General features: G+C 45.3%; 1 protein-coding gene across 1 annotated transcript in view; it reads left to right on the top strand.

Moving 5' to 3' along the window:
- LOC135530900 (protein CLEC16A-like) overlaps positions 1-21,704 on the top strand; it is a gene marked incomplete at its 3' end in the record, with an annotated part of 94,344 nt that overhangs the window by 6,008 nt on the left and 66,632 nt on the right. Inside the window, 3 exon segments of the mRNA XM_064959070.1 lie at positions 859-1,007; positions 7,877-7,982; positions 8,367-8,372. Of these exon segments, the coding sequence (XP_064815142.1) occupies positions 859-1,007; positions 7,877-7,982; positions 8,367-8,372 (261 nt within the window).

Raw genomic sequence — 21,704 nt, 5'->3', positions numbered from 1 at the left:
TACCTGCTGTCCAACAACCACCTCAACTCCATCATTTAACTGTGTTCTCCTCATCTCTCCTCCTCTAGATTACCTGCTGTCCAACAACCACGTCAACTCCATTATATAACTGTGTTCTCCTCTTCTAGATTACCTGCTGTCCAACAACCACGTCAACTCCATCATGTAACTGTGTTCTCCTCCTCTAGATTACCTGCTGTCCAACAACCACCTCAACTCCATCATATAACTGTGTTCTTCTCATCTCTCCTCCTCTAGATTACCTGCTGTCCAACAACCACCTCAACTCCATCATATAACTGAGTTCTCCTCCTCTAGATTACCTGCTGTCCAACAACCACGTCAACTCCATCATGTAACTGTGTTCTCCTCCTCTAGATTACCTGCTGTCCAACAACCACCTCAACTCCATCATATAACTGTGTTCTCCTCCTCTAGATTACCTGCTGTCCAACAACCACCTCAACTCCATCATGTAACTGTGTTCTCCTCCTCTAGATTACCTGCTGTCCAACAACCACGTCAACTCCATCATGTAACTCTGTTCTCCTCCTCTAGATTACCTGCTGTCCAACAACCACCTCAACTCCATCATGTAACTGTGTTCTCCTCCTCTAGATTACCTGCTGTCCAACAACCACCTCAACTCCATCATGTAACTGTGTTCTTCTCCTCTAGATTACCTGCTGTCCAACAACCACGTCAACTCCATCATGTAACTCTGTTCTCCTCCTCTAGATTACCTGCTGTCCAACAACCACGTCAACTCCATCATGTAACTGTGTTCTCCTCCTCTAGATTACCTGCTGTCCAACAACCACGTCAACTCCATCATGTAACTGTGTTCTTCTCCTCTAGATTACCTGCTGTCCAACAACCACGTCAACTCCATCATCGTTCACAAGTTTGACTTCTCAGACGAGGAGATCATGGCTTATTATATCTCCTTCCTGAAGACCCTGTCACTCAAACTGAACAACCACACTGTCCACTTCTTCTATAACGAGGTGAGGGGGGGACTGGACAACTACCACGAGGGGAGGGGGGGGGACTGGACAACTACCACGAGGGGAGGGGGGGGACTGGACAACTACCACGAGGGGAGGGGGGGGACTGGACAACTACCACGAGGTGAGGGGGGGACTGGACAACTACCACGAGGGGAGGGGGGGGACTGGACAACTACCACGAGGTGAGGGGGGACTGGACAACTACCACAAGGTGAGGGGGGGACTGGACAACCACACAGAGTCTACTAAATGACTCACTACTGTAAGTGCCTCTGGATAGTCTGTTACATGACTAACATGGAAATGTCGTGCCCTATATAGGGAGTAAGGGGCCATAATGTAGTGCCCTATATAGGGAGTAAGGGGCCATAATGTAGTGCCCTATATAGGGAGTAAGGGGCCATAATGTAGTGCCCTATATAGGGAGTAAGGGGCCATAATGTAGTGCCCTATATAGGGAGTAAGGGGCCATAATGTAGTGCCCTATATAGGGAGTAAGGGGCCATAATGTAGTGCCCTATATAGGGAGTAAGGGGCCATAATGTAGTGCCCTATATAGGGAGTAAGGGGCCATAATGTAGTGCCCTATATAGGGAGTAAGGGGCCATAATGTAGTGCCCTATATAGGGAGTAAGGGGCCATAATGTAGTGCCCTATATAGGGAGTAAGGGGCCATAATGTAGTGCCCTATATAGGGAGTAAGGGGCCATAATGTATTGCCCTATATAGGGAGTAAGGGGCCATAATGTATTGCCCTATATAGGGAGTAAGGGGCCATAATGTAGTGCCCTATATAGGGAGTAAGGGGCCATAATGTAGTGCCCTATATAGGGAGTAAGGGGCCATAATGTAGTGCCCTATATAGGGAGTAAGGGGCCATAATGTAGTGCCCTATATAGGGAGTAAGGGGCCATAATGTATTGCCCTATATAGGGAGTAAGGGGCCATAATGTATTGCCCTATATAGGGAGTAAGGGGCCATAATGTATTGCCCTATATAGGGAGTAAGGGGCCATAATGTATTGCCCTATATAGGGAGTAAGGGGCCATAATGTAGTGCCCTATATTGGGAGTAAGGGGCCATAATGTAGTGCCCTATATTGGGAGTAAGGGGCCATAATGTGCCCTATATAGTGAGTAAGGGGCCATAATGTAGTGCCCTATATAGGGAGTAAGGGGCCATAATGTATTGCCCTATATTGGGAGTAAGGGGCCATAATGTAGTGCCCTATATTGGGAGTAAGGGGCCATAATGTAGTGCCCTATATAGGGAGTAAGGGGCCATAATGTAGTGCCCTATATAGGGAGTAAGGGGCCATAATGTAGTGCCCTATATAGGGAGTAAGGGGCCATAATGTAGTGCCCTATATAGGGAGTGAGGGGCCATAATGTAGTGCCCTATATAGGGAGTGAGGGGCCATAATGTAGTGCCCTATATAGGGAGTGAGGGGCCATAATGTAGTGCCCTATATAGGGAGTAAGGGGCCATAATGTAGTGCCCTATATAGGGAGTAAGGGGCCATAATGTAGTGCCCTATATAGGGAGTAAGGGGCCATAATGTAGTGCCCTATATACGGAGTAAGGGGCCATAATGTATTGCCCTATATAGGGAGTAAGGGGCCATAATGTATTGCCCTATATAGGGAGTAAGGGGCCATAATGTAGTGCCCTATATAGGGAGTAAGGGGCCATAATGTAGTGCCCTATATAGGGAGTAAGGGGCCATAATGTAGTGCCCTATATACGGAGTAAGGGGCCATAATGTATTGCCCTATATAGGGAGTAAGGGGCCATAATGTATTGCCCTATATAGGGAGTAAGGGGCCATAATGTAGTGCCCTATATAGGGAGTAAGGGGCCATAATGTAGTGCCCTATATAGGGAGTAAGGGGCCATAATGTAGTGCCCTATATAGGGAGTAAGGTGCCATAATGTAGTGCCCTATATAGGGAGTAAGGGGCCATAATGTAGTGCCCTATATAGGGAGTAAGGGGCCATAATGTAGTGCCCTATATACGGAGTAAGGGGCCATAATGTATTGCCCTATATAGGGAGTAAGGGGCCATAATGTATTGCCCTATATAGGGAGTAAGGGGCCATAATGTAGTGCCCTATATAGGGAGTAAGGGCCATAATGTAGTGCCCTATATAGGGAGTAAGGGGCCATAATGTAGTGCCCTATATACGGAGTAAGGGGCCATAATGTATTGCCCTATATAGGGAGTAAGGGGCCATAATGTAGTGCCCTATATAGGGAGTAAGGGGCCATAATGTAGTGCCCTATATAGGGAGTAAGGGGCCATAATGTATTGCCCTATATAGGGAGTAAGGGGCCATAATGTAGTGCCCTATATTGGGAGTAAGGGGCCATAATGTAGTGCCCTATATTGGGAGTAAGGGGCCATAATGTAGTGCCCTATATAGTGAGTAAGGGGCCATAATGTAGTGCCCTATATAGTGAGTAAGGGGCCATAATGTATTGCCCTATATAGGGAGTAAGGGGCCATAATGTAGTGCCCTATATTGGGAGTAAGGGGCCATAATGTAGTGCCCTATATAGGGAGTAAGGGGCCATAATGTAGTGTCCTATATAGGGAGTAGGGGACCATAATGTAGTGCCCTATATAGGGAATGAGGGACCATAATGTAGTGTCCTATATAGGGAATGAGGGGCCATAATGTAGGGGCCTATGTAGGTAGTAGTGACCATAATGTAGTGCCCTATATAGGGAGTAAGGGGCCATAATGTAGGGCCCTATATTGGGAGTAAGGGGCCATAATGTGCCCTATATAGGGAGTAAGGGGCCATAATGTAGTGCCCTATATTGGGAGTAAGGGGCCATAATGTAGTGCCCTATATAGGGAGTAAGGGGCCATAATGTAGTGCCCTATATAGGGAGTAAGGGCCATAATGTAGTGCCCTATATAGGGAGTAAGGGGCCATAATGTAGTGCCCTATATATGGAGTAAGGGGCCATAATGTAGTGCCCTATATAGGGAGTAAGGGGCCATAATGTAGTGCCCTATATAGGGAGTAAGGGGCCATAATGTAGTGCCCTATATAGGGAGTAAGGGGCCATAATGTAGTGCCCTATATAGGGAGTAAGGGGCCATAATGTAGTGCCCTATATAGGGAGTAAGGGGCCATAATGTAGTGCCCTATATAGGGAGTAAGGGGCCATAATGTAGTGCCCTATATAGGGAGTAAGGGGCCATAATGTAGTGCCCTATATAGGGAGTAAGGGGCCATAATGTAGTGCCCTATATAGGGAGTAAGGGGCCATAATGTAGTGCCCTATATAGGGAGTAAGGGGCCATAATGTAGTGCCCTATATAGGGAGTAAGGGGCCATAATGTATTGCCCTATATAGGGAGTAAGGGGCCATAATGTAGTGCCCTATATAGGGAGTAAGGGGCCATAATGTAGTGCCCTATATAGGGAGTAAGGGGCCATAATGTAGTGCCCTATATAGGGAGTAAGGGGCCATAATGTAGTGCCCTATATACGGAGTAAGGGGCCATAATGTATTGCCCTATATAGGGAGTAAGGGGCCATAATGTAGTGCCCTATATAGGGAGTAAGGGGCCATAATGTATTGCCCTATATAGGGAGTAAGGGGCCATAATGTAGTGCCCTATATAGGGAGTAAGGGGCCATAATGTAGTGCCCTATATTGGGAGTAAGGGGCCATAATGTGCCCTATATAGTGAGTAAGGGGCCATAATGTAGTGCCCTATATAGGGAGTAAGGGGCCATAATGTATTGCCCTATATAGGGAGTAAGGGGCCATAATGTAGTGCCCTATATTGGGAGTAAGGGGCCATAATGTAGTGCCCTATATAGGGAGTAAGGGGCCATAATGTAGTGTCCTATATAGGGAGTAGGGGACCATAATGTAGTGCCCTATATAGGGAATGAGGGACCATAATGTAGTGTCCTATATAGGGAATGAGGGGCCATAATGTAGGGGCCTATGTAGGTAGTAGTGACCATAATGTAGTGCCCTATATAGGGAGTAAGGGGCCATAATGTAGGGCCCTATATAGGGAATGAGGGGCCATAATGTCGTGCCCTATATAGGGAATGAGGGACCATAATGTAGTGTCCTATATAGAGAATGAGGGGCCATAATGTAGGGCCCTATATAGGGAGTAAGGGGCCATAATGTAGTGCCTTATATAGGGAATAAGGGACCATAATGTAGTGCCCTATATAGGGAATGAGGGGCCTTTTGGGACACGACCTTTGCGATTGACCTTTGTGTTTCAGCACTCGACCTTTGGCTTCTGTGTATGGGGTAAAGTTATTGGTGTACTGTCGATGGTAGCTCCTCTCTTAGCCCAATTCCCCCTCTCTTCCTGAAGGGTGCACTTGAGCATTGCCCGTCGTGGATTGAAAAGCATAGGATTGGCTGGAGTTTCCCTCCCATTTTGTTAAATCCACGATGGGAAGTGTGCAAGTGTACACTTTTGGGGAGGAAGTGGATAATTGGGGCTGCAGGCCTTGGAATCTGGGCTTAATACTCCTCTGTTCCCTTTGACCTTTCCAGCTGATCCATGACTTTTAACTTCTGACCTTGGCTGTGATTGGCTGGAGGTCTCAGGGAACACCCCTCCCCCCAGAGAGAGAGAGATCAGCTGCCTGTAGACCTGCTATAACAACCTCCCACCTAATACCTGCTAAACGAACACTAGATTTTAATCCCTACATAGTATTAAGTCACTACAGTATGTTGAAGTAGGCTGGGAAAATGCTTCTAACCCCCCCGCCTCCCCAAAAAAATAGCAGGATTCCAGGTTTCCAGCTTATTCCATCCTGATTCCAGCCATCTGTAGTTCTGGGGATCTAGTTGCTACTAGAATTAGAAGCAGGGTTGCCCTATAACTAACTACCAACACGTTGCCCTGTAACTAACTACAACACGTTGCCCTGTAACTAACTACCAACACGCTGCCCTGTAACTAACCTCCACACGCTGCCCTGTAACTAACTACCAACACGCTGCCCTATAACTAACTACAACACGATGCCCTGTAACTAACCTCCACACGCTGCCCTGTAACTAACTACAACACGTTGCCCTATAACTAACTACAACATGCTGCCCTGTAACTAACTACCAACACGTTGCCCTGTAACTAACTACCAACACGCTGCCCTGTTACTAACTACAACACGTTGCCCTATAACTTACTACAACACGTTGCCCTATAACTAACTACAACACGTTGCCCTGTAACTAACTACAGCACGTTGCCCTGTAACTAACTACAACACGTTGCCCTATAACTAACTACAACACGATGCCCTGTAACTAACTACCACATGCTGCCCTATAACTAACTACAACATGCTGCCCTGTAACTAACTACAACACGTTGCCCTGTAACTAACTACAGCACGTTGCCTTGTAACTAACTACAGCACGTTGCCCTGTAACTAACTACAGCACGTTGCCCTGTAACTAACTACAACACGTTGCCCTGTAACTAACTACAACACGTTGCCCTGTAACTAACTACAACACGTTGCCCTGTAACTAACTACATCACGTTGCCCTATAACTAACTACAACACGTTGCCCTGTAACTAACTACAGCACGTTGCCCTATACCTAACTACAGCACGTTGCCCTATACCCAACTACAGCACGTTGCCCTATAACTAACTACCACACGTTGCCCTATAACTTACTACCACACGTTGCCCTATAACTAACTACCTCACGTTGCCCTATAACTAACTACCTCACGTTGCCCTGTAACTAACTACATCACGTTGCCCTGTAACTAACTACAGCACGTTGCCCTGTAACTAACTACAACACGTTGCCCTATAACTAACTACAACACGTTGCCCTGTAACTAACTACAGCACGTTGCCCTGTAACTAACTACAACACGTTGCCCTATAACTAACTACAACACGATGCCCTGTAACTAACTACCACAGGCTGCCCTATAACTAACTACAACACGCTGCCCTGTAACTAACTACAACACGTTGCCCTGTAACTAACTACAACACGTTGCCCTGTAACTAACTACAGCACGTTGCCTTGTAACTAACTACAGCACGTTGCCCTGTAACTAACTACAGCACGTTGCCCTATAACTAACTACAGCACGTTGCCCTATAACTAACTACAGCACGTTGCCCTGTACCTAACTACAGCACGTTGCCCTGTACCTAACTACAGCATGTTGCCCTCTAACTAACTACAACACGTTGCCCTCTAACTAACTACATCACGTTGCCCTGTACTTAACTACATCACGTTGCCCTGTACCTAACTACAGCGCGTTGCCCTGTAACTAACTACAGCGCGTTGCCCTGTAACTAACTACAGCACGTTGCCCTATAACTAACTACAGCACGTTGCCCTGTAACTAACTACAACACGTTGCCCTATAACTAACTACAACACGTTGCCCTGTACCTAACTACAACATGCTGCCCTATATCTAACTACAACATGCTGCCCTGTACCTAACTACAGCACGTTGCCCTGTAACTAACTACAACACGTTGCCCTATATCTAACTACAGCACATCGTCCTGTCGCTTACAACAGCATGTTGGTAAGGGCCTAGTCCTCGAGGAGGTATGAGGTAACGGGTAAGGGTTAAGGGTCTAGTCCCCTAGGAGGTAGGGGGTAAGGGCCTAGTCCCCTAGGAGGTAGGGGGTAAGGGTCTAGTCCCCTAGGAGGTAACGGGTAAGGGCCTAGTCCCCTTGGTCGTAGGGGTTAAGGGCCTAGTAGAGGGTAAGGGGCTCTAGGTGTCTCTGGTTGTGTGGTCTCTCTGTGCCCAACAGTGGTGCGGTGCTGAGCTCACTGGCGCCCCCTCTCTGTCTCCCAACACACAGCACACTAATGATTTTGCCCTGTACACCGAGGCCATTAAGTTCTTCAACCACCCGGAGAGCATGGTCCGTATCGCAGTCAGAACCATCACACTGAACGTCTACAAGGGTGAGTCTCTCTCACACACACACACACACACACACACAGCGCTACTAGGGGCTGAAACCCCTGGGTGCTCGGGGCCCTTGGGCCCTTGGTGCTCGGGGCCCTTGGTGCTCGGGGCCCTTGGTGCTCGGGGCGCTTGGTGCTCGGGGCGCTTGGTGCTCGGGGCGCTTGGTGCTCGGGGCGCTTGGTGCTCGGGGCCCTGGGTGCTCGGGGCCCTGGGTGCTCGGCTTGACATGGCTGTTCTAGGTGTCTGGGCAGCTCTGCCTTGCTGATGTACTACTCAACATGTACTCCTGTCTGTCTGTCTGTCTGTGTGTTCACATTTAACCAGAGTGTGTATCTAACTGTTAACTGAACAGTGGGTGTAATTATTTAACAACATGTTAGTCAGCTGTGTGGGTTGTGTAGCTGTGTGGGTTGTGTAGCTGTGTGGGTTGTGTAGCTGTGTGGGTCGTGTAGCTAGACACTACACAGCTACCGGACTACCCAGGAGCCCTGCTGTTTAGTTCTGTTAGACACTACACAGCTACCTGACTACCGTTAACCTTGTGTATGCTCTCTCCCTCCCCTCCCTCTCACCATCCCCCTCTCCCTTCCCTCCCTCTTCTCCTCTATCTCTCTCCCTCCTCTTCCCCCTCTCCTCTCTGTCCTCTCCCTCCTCTCATCTTCCTCCTCTCTTCCCCCTCTCTCCCCATCTCCTCCTCTCCTCTTCCTCCTCCTCCTCTCCTCTTCCTCCTCCTCTCCCCCTCTCATCTTCTCTCCTCTTCCTCCTCTCATCTTCTCTCATCTTCCTCCTCTCATCTTCTCTCCTCTTCCTCCTCTCATCTTCTCTCCTCTTCCTCCTCCTCTCCCCATCTCCTCCTCTTCCTCTCCCCATCTCCTCCTCTCCTCTTCTTCCTCCTCCTCTCCCCATCTCCTCCTCTTCCTCCTCCTCTCCTCTCCCCATCTCCTCCTCTCCCCATCTCCTCCTCTCACTCTTACCTCCCGTGGGCCTAACTCCAGTCTCATGTAAGTCTAATTAATAAATGCACCTCACTGAATGTGTGTGTGTGTGTGTATATATATATATTAATCATAAATGTTATTAATTATATTATTGACTTGGGCTTATCATTTAAATGTGTAAACTGACCTGCATGCTTTTCGTTGGTTTCTGTGTAATTCAAACCCATCGTTTCAAGGCAACTGTTATACAGTTATAATACACAATTTCTAAGAGGTGAAACAGTCCTGAATTGGTTTTGAACGCCGGGCCTCTGAATAACTCCGTAACAACCGTTAACGATGAGTATTCAGAATGTTACGATGAAGCACGTCTTCTTCTTAAGGACTGGAGTTTGGCCTACCGTGATGACCCATTGTCAGAAACCAGAGTTGGTAGTCCTCCATATCAGTCTCTGAGTAGAGTCCTCTATATCAGTCTCATTTTAGAGTAGAGTCCTCTATATCAGTCTCTGAGTAGAGTCCTCTATATCAGTCTCATTTTAGAGTAGAGTCCTCTATATCAGTCTCAGAGTAGAGTCATCTATATCAGTCTCATTTTAGAGTAGAGTCCTCTATATCAGTCTCAGAGTAGAGTCCTCCATATCAGTCTCTGAGTAGAGTCCTCCATATCAGTCTCTGAGTAGAGTCCTCCATATCAGTCTCTGAGTAGAGTCCTCCATATCAGTCTCTGAGTAGAGTCCTCTATATCAGTCTCTTTAGAGTAGAGTCCTCTATATCAGCCTCAGAGTAGAGTCCTCTATATCAGCCTCAGAGTAGAGTCCTCTATATCAGTCTCATTTTAGAGTCCTCTATATCAGTCTCATTTTAGAGTCCTCTATATCAGTCTCAGAGTAGAGTCCTCTATATCAGTCTCTGAGTAGAGTCCTCTATATCAGTCTCTGAGTAGAGTCCTCTATATCAGTCTCAGAGTAGAGTCCTCTATATCAGTCTCAGAGTAGAGTCCTCTATATCAGTCTCAGAGTAGAGTCCTCTATATCAGTCTCTGAGTAGAGTCCTCTATATCAGTCTCTGAGTAGAGTCCTCTATGTCAGTCTCTGAGTAGAGTCCTCTATATCAGTCTCTGAGTAGAGTCCTCTATATCAGTCTCTGAGTAGAGTCCTCTATATCAGTCTCTGAGTAGAGTCCTCTATGTCAGTCTCTGAGTAGAGTCCTCTATATCAGTCTCAGAGTAGAGTCCTCTATATCAGTCTCAGAGTAGAGTCCTCCATATCAGTCTCATTTTAGAGTAGAGTCCACCATATCAGTCTCATTTCAGAGTAGAGTCCTCCATATCAGTCTCATTTTAGAGTAGAGTCCTCCATATCAGTCTCATTTTAGAGTAGAGTCCTCTATATCAGTCTCAGAGTAGAGTCCTCTATATCAGTCTCAGAGTAGAGTCCTCTATATCAGTCTCAGAGTAGAGTCCTCTATATCAGTCTCAGAGTAGAGTCCTCTATATCAGTCTCTGAGTAGAGTCCTCTATATCAGTCTCTGAGTAGAGTCCTCTATATCAGTCTCAGAGTAGAGTCCTCTATATCAGTCTCAGAGTAGAGTCCTCTATATCAGTCTCTGAGTAGAGTCCTCTATATCAGTCTCTGAGTAGAGTCCTCTATGTCAGTCTCTGAGTAGAGTCCTCTATGTCAGTCTCTGAGTAGAGTCCTCTATGTCAGTCTCTGAGTAGAGTCCTCTATGTCAGTCTCTGAGTAGAGTCCTCTATGTCAGTCTCTGAGTAGAGTCCTCTATGTCAGTCTCAGAGTAGAGTCCTCCATATCAGTCTCATTTTAGAGTAGAGTCCACCATATCAGTCTCATTTCAGAGTAGAGTCCTCCATATCAGTCTCATTTTAGAGTAGAGTCCTCCATATCAGTCTCATTTTAGAGTAGAGTCCTCTATATCAGTCTCAGAGTAGAGTCCTCTATATCAGTCTCAGAGTAGAGTCCTCTATATCAGTCTCAGAGTAGAGTCCTCTATATCAGTCTCAGAGTAGAGTCCTCCATATCAGTCTCTGAGTAGAGTCCTCCATATCAGTCTCTGAGTAGAGTCCTCCATATCAGTCTCATTTTAGAGGAGAGTCCACCATATCAGTCTCTGAGTAGAGTCCTCCATATCAGTCTCATTTTAGAGGAGAGTCCACCATATCAGTCTCTGAGTAGAGTCCTCCATATCAGTCTCATTTTAGAGGAGAGTCCACCATATCAGTCTCTGAGTAGAGTCCTCCATATCAGTCTCATTTTAGAGGAGAGTCCACCATATCAGTCTCTGAGTAGAGTCCTCTATATCAGTCTCTGAGTAGAGTCCTCTATATCAGTCTCTGAGTAGAGTCCTCTATATCAGTCTCTGAGTAGAGTCCTCCATATCAGTCTCATTTTAGAGGAGAGTCCACCATATCAGTCTCTGAGTAGAGTCCTCCATATCAGTCTCATTTTAGAGGAGAGTCCACCATATCAGTCTCATTTTAGAGGAGAGTCCACCATATCAGTCTCATTTTAGAGGAGAGTCCACCATATCAGTCTCTGAGTAGAGTCCTCCATATCAGTCTCATTTTAGAGGAGAGTCCACCATATCAGTCTCTGAGTAGAGTCCTCCATATCAGTCTCATTTTAGAGGAGAGTCCACCATATCAGTCTCTGAGTAGAGTCCTCCATATCAGTCTCATTTTAGAGGAGAGTCCACCATATCAGTCTCATTTTAGAGGAGAGTCCACCATATCAGTCTCATTTTAGAGGAGAGTCCACCATATCAGTCTCTGAGTAGAGTCCTCCATATCATTCTCATTTTAGAGGAGAGTCCACCATATCAGTCTCATTTTAGAGGAGAGTCCACCATATCAGTCTCTGAGTAGAGTCCTCCATATCAGTCTCATTTTAGAGTAGAGTCCACCATATCAGTCTCATTTCAGAGTAGAGTCCTCCATATCAGTCTCATTTTAGAGTAGAGTCCTCCATATCAGTCTCAGAGTAGAGTCCTCTATATCAGTCTCAGAGTAGAGTCCTCCATATCAGTCTCTGAGTAGAGTCCTCCATATCAGTCTCTGAGTAGAGTCCTCCATATCAGTCTCTGAGTAGAGTCCTCCATATCAGTCTCTGAGTAGAGTCCTCCATATCAGTCTCATTTTAGAGTAGAGTCCACCATATCAGTCTCATTTCAGAGTAGAGTCCTCCATATCAGTCTCATTTTAGAGTAGAGTCCTCCATATCAGTCTCATTTTAGAGTAGAGTCCTCTATATCAGTCTCAGAGTAGAGTCCTCTATATCAGTCTCAGAGTAGAGTCCTCTATATCAGTCTCAGAGTAGAGTCCTCTATATCAGTCTCTGAGTAGAGTCCTCTATATCAGTCTCTGAGTAGAGTCCTCTATATCAGTCTCTGAGTAGAGTCCTCTATATCAGTCTCTGAGTAGAGTCCTCTATATCAGTCTCTGAGTAGAGTCCTCTATATCAGTCTCTGAGTAGAGTCCTCCATATCAGTCTCTGAGTAGAGTCCTCTATATCAGCCTCAGAGTAGAGTCCTCTATATCAGCCTCAGAGTAGAGTCCTCTATATCAGCCTCAGAGTAGAGTCCTCTATATCAGCCTCAGAGTAGAGTCCTCTATATCAGCCTCAGAGTAGAGTCCTCTATATCAGCCTCAGAGTAGAGTCCTCTATATCAGCCTCAGAGTAGAGTCCTCTATATCAGCCTCAGAGTAGAGTCCTCTATATCAGCCTCAGAGTAGAGTCCTCTATATCAGCCTCAGAGTAGAGTCCTCTATATCAGCCTCAGAGTAGAGTCCTCTATATCAGCCTCAGAGTAGAGTCCTCTATATCAGCCTCAGAGTAGAGTCCTCTATATCAGCCTCTGAGTAGAGTCCTCCATATCAGTCTCTGAGTAGAGTCCTCTATATCAGTCTCTGAGTAGAGTCCTCTATATCAGTCTCTGAGTAGAGTCCTCCATATCAGTCTCATTTTAGAGGAGAGTCCACCATATCAGTCTCTGAGTAGAGTCCTCCATATCAGTCTCATTTTAGAGAAGAGTCCACCATATCAGTCTCATTTCAGAGTAGAGTCCTCCATATCAGTCTCATTTTAGAGTAGAGTCCTCCATATCAGTCTCAGAGTAGAGTCCTCCATATCAGTCTCAGAGTAGAGTCCTCTATATCAGTCTCAGAGTAGAGTCCTCTATATCAGTCTCAGAGTAGAGTCCTCCATATCAGTCTCTGAGTAGAGTCCTCCATATCAGTCTCTGAGTAGAGTCCTCCATATCAGTCTGAGTAGAGTCCTCCATATCAGTCTCTGAGTAGAGTCCTCCATATCAGTCTCTGAGTAGAGTCCTCCATATCAGTCTCTGAGTAGAGTCCTCCATATCAGTCTCATTTTAGAGGAGAGTCCACCATATCAGTCTCTGAGTAGAGTCCTCCATATCAGTCTCATTTTAGAGGAGAGTCCACCATATCAGTCTCTGAGTAGAGTCCTCCATATCAGTCTCATTTTAGAGGAGAGTCCACCATATCAGTCTCTGAGTAGAGTCCTCCATATCAGTCTCATTTTAGAGGAGAGTCCACCATATCAGTCTCTGAGTAGAGTCCTCCATATCAGTCTCATTTTAGAGGAGAGTCCACCATATCAGTCTCTGAGTAGAGTCCTCCATATCAGTCTCATTTTAGAGGAGAGTCCACCATATCAGTCTCTGAGTAGAGTCCTCTATATCAGTCTCTGAGTAGAGTCCTCTATATCAGTCTCTGAGTAGAGTCCTCCATATCAGTCTCATTTTAGAGGAGAGTCCACCATATCAGTCTCTGAGTAGAGTCCTCCATATCAGTCTCATTTTAGAGGAGAGTCCACCATATCAGTCTCTGAGTAGAGTCCTCCATATCAGTCTCATTTTAGAGATGAGTCCACCATATCAGTCTCATTTTAGAGGAGAGTCCACCATATCAGTCTCATTTTAGAGGAGAGTCCACCATATCAGTCTCTGAGTAGAGTCCTCCATATCAGTCTCATTTTAGAGGAGAGTCCACCATATCAGTCTCTGAGTAGAGTCCTCCATATCAGTCTCATTTTAGAGGAGAGTCCACCATATCAGTCTCTGAGTAGAGTCCTCCATATCAGTCTCATTTTAGAGGAGAGTCCACCATATCAGTCTCATTTTAGAGGAGAGTCCACCATATCAGTCTCATTTTAGAGGAGAGTCCACCATATCAGTCTCATTTTAGAGGAGAGTCCACCATATCAGTCTCATTTTAGAGGAGAGTCCACCATATCAGTCTCTGAGTAGAGTCCACCATATCAGTCTCTGAGTAGAGTCCTCCATATCAGTCTCTGAGTAGAGTCCTCCATATCAGTCTCTGAGTAGAGTCCTCCATATCAGTCTCTGAGTAGAGTCCTCCATATCAGTCTCTGAGTAGAGTCCTCCATATCAGTCTCTGAGTAGAGTCCTCCATATCAGTCTCTGAGTAGAGTCCTCCATATCAGTCTCTGAGTAGAGTCCTCCATATCAGTCTCTGAGTAGAGTCCTCCATATCAGTCTCTGAGTAGAGTCCTCCATATCAGTCTCATTTTAGAGGAGAGTCCACCATATCAGTCTCTGAGTAGAGTCCTCCATATCAGTCTCTGAGTAGAGTCCTCCATATCAGTCTCTGAGTAGAGTCCTCCATATCAGTCTCTGAGTAGAGTCCTCCATATCAGTCTCTGAGTAGAGTCCTCCATATCAGTCTCTGAGTAGAGTCCTCCATATCAGTCTCTGAGTAGAGTCCTCCATATCAGTCTCTGAGTAGAGTCCTCCATATCAGTCTCTGAGTAGAGTCCTCCATATCAGTCTCATTTTAGAGGAGAGTCCACCATATCAGTCTCTGAGTAGAGTCCTCTATATCAGTCTCTGAGTAGAGTCCTCTATATCAGTCTCTGAGTAGAGTCCTCCATATCAGTCTCATTTTAGAGGAGAGTCCACCATATCAGTCTCTGAGTAGAGTCCTCCATATCAGTCTCATTTTAGAGGAGAGTCCACCATATCAGTCTCTGAGTAGAGTCCTCCATATCAGTCTCATTTTAGAGGAGAGTCCACCATATCAGTCTCATTTTAGAGGAGAGTCCACCATATCAGTCTCATTTTAGAGGAGAGTCCACCATATCAGTCTCTGAGTAGAGTCCTCCATATCAGTCTCATTTTAGAGGAGAGTCCACCATATCAGTCTCTGAGTAGAGTCCTCCATATCAGTCTCATTTTAGAGGAGAGTCCACCATATCAGTCTCTGAGTAGAGTCCTCCATATCAGTCTCATTTTAGAGGAGAGTCCACCATATCAGTCTCATTTTAGAGGAGAGTCCACCATATCAGTCTCTGAGTAGAGTCCTCCATATCAGTCTCATTTTAGAGGAGAGTCCACCATATCAGTCTCATTTTAGAGGAGAGTCCACCATATCAGTCTCATTTTAGAGGAGAGTCCACCATATCAGTCTCATTTTAGAGGAGAGTCCACCATATCAGTCTCTGAGTAGAGTCCTCCATATCAGTCTCATTTTAGAGGAGAGTCCACCATATCAGTCTCATTTTAGAGGAGAGTCCTGCATATCAGTCTCATTTTAGAGGAGAGTCCACCATATCAGTCTCATTTTAGAGGAGAGTCCACCATATCAGTCTCATTTTAGAGGAGAGTCCACCATATCAGTCTCATTTTAGAGGAGAGTCCTCCATATCAGTCTCATTTTAGAGGAGAGTCCACCATATCAGTCTCATTTCAGAGTAGAGTCCTCCATATCAGTCTCATTTTAGAGGAGAGTCCACCATATCAGTCTCAGAGTAGAGTCCACCATATCAGTCTCAGAGTAGAGTCCTCCATATCAGTCTCTGAGTAGAGTCCTCCATATCAGTCTCTGAGTAGAGTCCTCCATATCAGTCTCTGAGTAGAGTCCTCCATATCAGTCTCTGAGTAGAGTCCTCCATATCAGTCTCTGAGTAGAGTCCTCCATATCAGTCTCTGAGTAGAGTCCTCCATATCAGTCTCTGAGTAGAGTCCTCCATATCAGTCTCTGAGTAGAGTCCTCCATATCAGTCTCTGAGTAGAGTCCTACATATCAGTCTCTGAGTAGAGTCCTCTATATCAGTCTCTGAGTAGAGTCCTCCATATCAGTCTCATTTTAGAGGAGAGTCCACCATATCAGTCTCTGAGTAGAGTCCTCCATATCAGTCTCATTTTAGAGGAGAGTCCACCATATCAGTCTCTGAGTAGAGTCCTCTATATCAGTCTCTGAGTAGAGTCCTCCATATCAGTCTCATTTTAGAGGAGAGTCCACCATATCAGTCTCTGAGTAGAGTCCTCCATATCAGTCTCATTTTAGAGGAGAGTCCACCATATCAGTCTCTGAGTAGAGTCCTCTATATCAGTCTCTGAGTAGAGTCCTCTATATCAGTCTCTGAGTAGAGTCCTCCATATCAGTCTCATTTTAGAGGAGAGTCCACCATATCAGTCTCTGAGTAGAGTCCTCCATATCAGTCTCATTTTAGAGGAGAGTCCACCATATCAGTCTCATTTTAGAGGAGAGTCCACCATATCAGTCTCTGAGTAGAGTCCTCCATATCAGTCTCTGAGTAGAGTCCTCCATATCAGTCTCTGAGTAGAGTCCTCCATATCAGTCTCTGAGTAGAGTCCTCTATATCAGCCTCAGAGTAGAGTCCTCTATATCAGCCTCAGAGTAGAGTCCTCTATATCAGCCTCAGAGTAGAGTCCTCTATATCAGCCTCAGAGTAGAGTCCTCTATATCAGCCTCAGAGTAGAGTCCTCTATATCAGCCTCAGAGTAGAGTCCTCTATATCAGCCTCAGAGTAGAGTCCTCTATATCAGTCTCTGAGTAGAGTCCTCCATATCAGTCTCATTTTAGAGGAGAGTCCACCATATCAGTCTCTGAGTAGAGTCCTCCATATCAGTCTCATTTTAGAGTAGAGTCCACCATATCAGTCTCATTTCAGAGTAGAGTCCTCTATATCAGTCTCTGAGTAGAGTCCTCCATATCAGTCTCTGAGTAGAGTCCTCCATATCAGTCTCTGAGTAGAGTCCTCCATATCAGTCTCTGAGTAGAGTCCTCCATATCAGTCTCATTTTAGAGGAGAGTCCACCATATCAGTCTCTGAGTAGAGTCCTCCATATCAGTCTCATTTTAGAGTAGAGTCCACCATATCAGTCTCATTTCAGAGTAGAGTCCTCCATATCAGTCTCATTTTAGAGTAGAGTCCTCCATATCAGTCTCAGAGTAGAGTCCTCTATATCAGTCTCTGAGTAGAGTCCTCCATATCAGTCTCTGAGTAGAGTCCTCCATATCAGTCTCTGAGTAGAGTCCTCCATATCAGTCTCTGAGTAGAGTCCTCCATATCAGTCTCATTTTAGAGGAGAGTCCACCATATCAGTCTCTGAGTAGAGTCCTCCATATCAGTCTCTGAGTAGAGTCCTCCATATCAGTCTCTGAGTAGAGTCCTCCATATCAGTCTCTGAGTAGAGTCCTCCATATCAGTCTCTGAGTAGAGTCCTCCATATCAGTCTCTGAGTAGAGTCCTCCATATCAGTCTCTGAGTAGAGTCCTACATATCAGTCTCTGAGTAGAGTCCTCTATATCAGTCTCTTAGTAGAGTCCTCCATATCAGTCTCATTTTAGAGGAGAGTCCACCATATCAGTCTCTGAGTAGAGTCCTCCATATCAGTCTCATTTTAGAGGAGAGTCCACCATATCAGTCTCTGAGTAGAGTCCTCTATATCAGTCTCTGAGTAGAGTCCTCCATATCAGTCTCATTTTAGAGGAGAGTCCACCATATCAGTCTCTGAGTAGAGTCCTCCATATCAGTCTCTGAGTAGAGTCCTCTATATCAGTCTCTGAGTAGAGTCCTCCATATCAGTCTCATTTTAGAGGAGAGTCCACCATATCAGTCTCTGAGTAGAGTCCTCCATATCAGTCTCATTTTAGAGGAGAGTCCACCATATCAGTCTCATTTTAGAGGAGAGTCCACCATATCAGTCTCTGAGTAGAGTCCTCCATATCAGTCTCTGAGTAGAGTCCTCCATATCAGTCTCTGAGTAGAGTCCTCCATATCAGTCTCTGAGTAGAGTCCTCTATATCAGCCTCAGAGTAGAGTCCTCTATATCAGCCTCAGAGTAGAGTCCTCTATATCAGCCTCAGAGTAGAGTCCTCTATATCAGCCTCAGAGTAGAGTCCTCTATATCAGCCTCAGAGTAGAGTCCTCTATATCAGCCTCAGAGTAGAGTCCTCTATATCAGCCTCAGAGTAGAGTCCTCTATATCAGCCTCAGAGTAGAGTCCTCTATATCAGTCTCTGAGTAGAGTCCTCCATATCAGTCTCATTTTAGAGGAGAGTCCACCATATCAGTCTCTGAGTAGAGTCCTCCATATCAGTCTCATTTTAGAGTAGAGTCCACCATATCAGTCTCATTTCAGAGTAGAGTCCTCCATATCAGTCTCATTTTAGAGTAGAGTCCTCCATATCAGTCTCAGAGTAGAGTCCTCTATATCAGTCTCTGAGTAGAGTCCTCCATATCAGTCTCTGAGTAGAGTCCTCCATATCAGTCTCTGAGTAGAGTCCTCCATATCAGTCTCTGAGTAGAGTCCTCCATATCAGTCTCATTTTAGAGGAGAGTCCACCATATCAGTCTCTGAGTAGAGTCCTCCATATCAGTCTCATTTTAGAGGAGAGTCCACCATATCAGTCTCTGAGTAGAGTCCTCCATATCAGTCTCATTTTAGAGGAGAGTCCACCATATCAGTCTCTGAGTAGAGTCCTCCATATCAGTCTCATTTTAGAGGAGAGTCCACCATATCAGTCTCTGAGTAGAGTCCTCCATATCAGTCTCATTTTAGAGGAGAGTCCACCATATCAGTCTCATTTTAGAGGAGAGTCCACCATATCAGTCTCATTTTAGAGGAGAGTCCACCATATCAGTCTCTGAGTAGAGTCCTCCATATCAGTCTCATTTTAGAGGAGAGTCCACCATATCAGTCTCTGAGTAGAGTCCTCCATATCAGTCTCATTTTAGAGGAGAGTCCACCATATCAGTCTCATTTTAGAGGAGAGTCCACCATATCAGTCTCATTTTAGAGGAGAGTCCACCATATCAGTCTCTGAGTAGAGTCCTCCATATCATTCTCATTTTAGAGGAGAGTCCACCATATCAGTCTCATTTTAGAGGAGAGTCCACCATATCAGTCTCTGAGTAGAGTCCTCCATATCAGTCTCATTTTAGAGTAGAGTCCACCATATCAGTCTCTGAGTAGAGTCCTCTATATCAGTCTCTGAGTAGAGTCCTCCATATCAGTCTCATTTTAGAGGAGAGTCCACCATATCAGTCTCATTTTAGAGGAGAGTCCACCATATCAGTCTCATTTTTGAGGAGAGTCCTCCATATCAGTCTCATTTTAGAGGAGAGTCCACCATATCAGTCTCATTTCAGAGTAGAGTCCTCCATATCAGTCTCATTTTAGAGTAGAGTCCTCTATATCAGTCTCAGAGTAGAGTCCTCTATATCAGTCTCAGAGTAGAGTCCTCTATATCAGTCTCAGAGTAGAGTCCTCTATATCAGTCTCTGAGTAGAGTCCTCTATATCAGTCTCTGAGTAGAGTCCTCCATATCAGTCTCTGAGTAGAGTCCTCCATATCAGTCTCTGAGTAGAGTCCTCCATATCAGTCTCTGAGTAGAGTCCTCCATATCAGTCTCTGAGTAGAGTCCTCCATATCAGTCTCATTTTAGAGGAGAGTCCACCATATCAGTCTCTGAGTAGAGTCCTCCATATCAGTCTCATTTTAGAGGAGAGTCCACCATATCAGTCTCTGAGTAGAGTCCTCTATATCAGTCTCTGAGTAGAGTCCTCCATATCAGTCTCATTTTAGAGGAGAGTCCACCATATCAGTCTCTGAGTAGAGTCCTCTATATCAGTCTCTGAGTAGAGTCCTCTATATCAGTCTCTGAGTAGAGTCCTCCATATCAGTCTCATTTTAGAGGAGAGTCCACCATATCAGTCTCTGAGTAGAGTCCTCCATATCAGTCTCATTTTAGAGGAGAGTCCACCATATCAGTCTCATTTTAGAGGAGAGTCCACCATATCAGTCTCTGAGTAGAGTCCTCCATATCAGTCTCATTTTAGAGGAGAGTCCACCATATCAGTCTCATTTTAGAGGAGAGTCCACCATATCAGTCTCTGAGTAGAGTCCTCCATATCAGTCTCTGAGTAGAGTCCTCCATATCAGTCTCATTTTAGAGGAGAGTCCTCCATATCAGTCTCATTTTAGAGGAGAGTCCACCATATCAGTCTCATTTTAGAGGAGAGTCCACCATATCAGTCTCATTTTAGATTAGAGTCCTCTATATCAGTCTCAGAGTAGAGTCCTCCATATCAGTCTCTGAGTAGAGTCCTCCATATCAGTCTCTGAGTAGAGTCCTCCATATCAGTCTCTGAGTAGAGTCCTCCATATCAGTCTCTGAGTAGAGTCCTCCATATCAGTCTCATTTTAGAGGAGAGTCCACCATATCAGTCTCTGAGTAGAGTCCTCCATATCAGTCTCATTTTAGAGGAGAGTCCACCATATCAGTCTCTGAGTAGAGTCCTCTATATCAGTCTCTGAGTAGAGTCCTCCATATCAGTCTCATTTTAGAGGAGAGTCCACCATATCAGTCTCATTTTAGAGGAGAGTCCACCATATCAGTCTCATTTTAGAGGAGAGTCCACCATATCAGTCTCTGAGTAGAGTCCTCCATATCAGTCTCATTTTAGAGGAGAGTCCACCATATCAGTCTCATTTTAGAGGAGAGTCCTCCATATCAGTCTCATTTTAGAGGAGAGTCCACCATATCAGTCTCATTTTAGAGGAGAGTCCACCATATCAGTCTCATTTTAGAGGAGAGTCCACCATATCAGTCTCATTTTAGAGGAGAGTCCACCATATCAGTCTCATTTTAGAGGAGAGTCCTCCATATCAGTCTCATTTTAGAGGAGAGTCCACCATATCAGTCTCATTTCAGAGTAGAGTCCTCCATATCAGTCTCATTTTAGATTAGAGTCCTCTATATCAGTCTCAGAGTAGAGTCCTCTATATCAGTCTCAGAGTAGAGTCCTCTATATCAGTCTCAGAGTAGAGTCCTCCATATCAGTCTCTGAGTAGAGTCCTCCATATCAGTCTCTGAGTAGAGTCCTCCATATCAGTCTCTGAGTAGAGTCCTCCATATCAGTCTCTGAGTAGAGTCCTCCATATCAGTCTCATTTTAGAGGAGAGTCCACCATATCAGTCTCTGAGTAGAGTCCTCCATATCAGTCTCATTTTAGAGGAGAGTCCACCATATCAGTCTCTGAGTAGAGTCCTCTATATCAGTCTCTGAGTAGAGTCCTCCATATCAGTCTCATTTTAGAGGAGAGTCCACCATATCAGTCTCTGAGTAGAGTCCTCCATATCAGTCTCATTTTAGAGGAGAGTCCACCATATCAGTCTCTGAGTAGAGTCCTCTATATCAGTCTCTGAGTAGAGTCCTCTATATCAGTCTCTGAGTAGAGTCCTCCATATCAGTCTCATTTTAGAGGAGAGTCCACCATATCAGTCTCTGAGTAGAGTCCTCCATATCAGTCTCATTTTAGAGGAGAGTCCACCATATCAGTCTCATTTTAGAGGAGAGTCCACCATATCAGTCTCATTTTAGAGTAGAGTCCTCTATATCAGTCTCTGAGTAGAGTCCTCTATATCAGTCTCAGAGTAGAGTCCTCTATATCAGTCTCAGAGTAGAGTCCT

The sequence above is a fragment of the Oncorhynchus masou genome, unplaced genomic scaffold (genome assembly GCF_036934945.1).
Source record: "Oncorhynchus masou masou isolate Uvic2021 unplaced genomic scaffold, UVic_Omas_1.1 unplaced_scaffold_1454, whole genome shotgun sequence".
NCBI lineage: Eukaryota > Metazoa > Chordata > Actinopteri > Salmoniformes > Salmonidae > Oncorhynchus > Oncorhynchus masou.
This window is presented reverse-complemented; position numbering and strand designations above follow the sequence as displayed.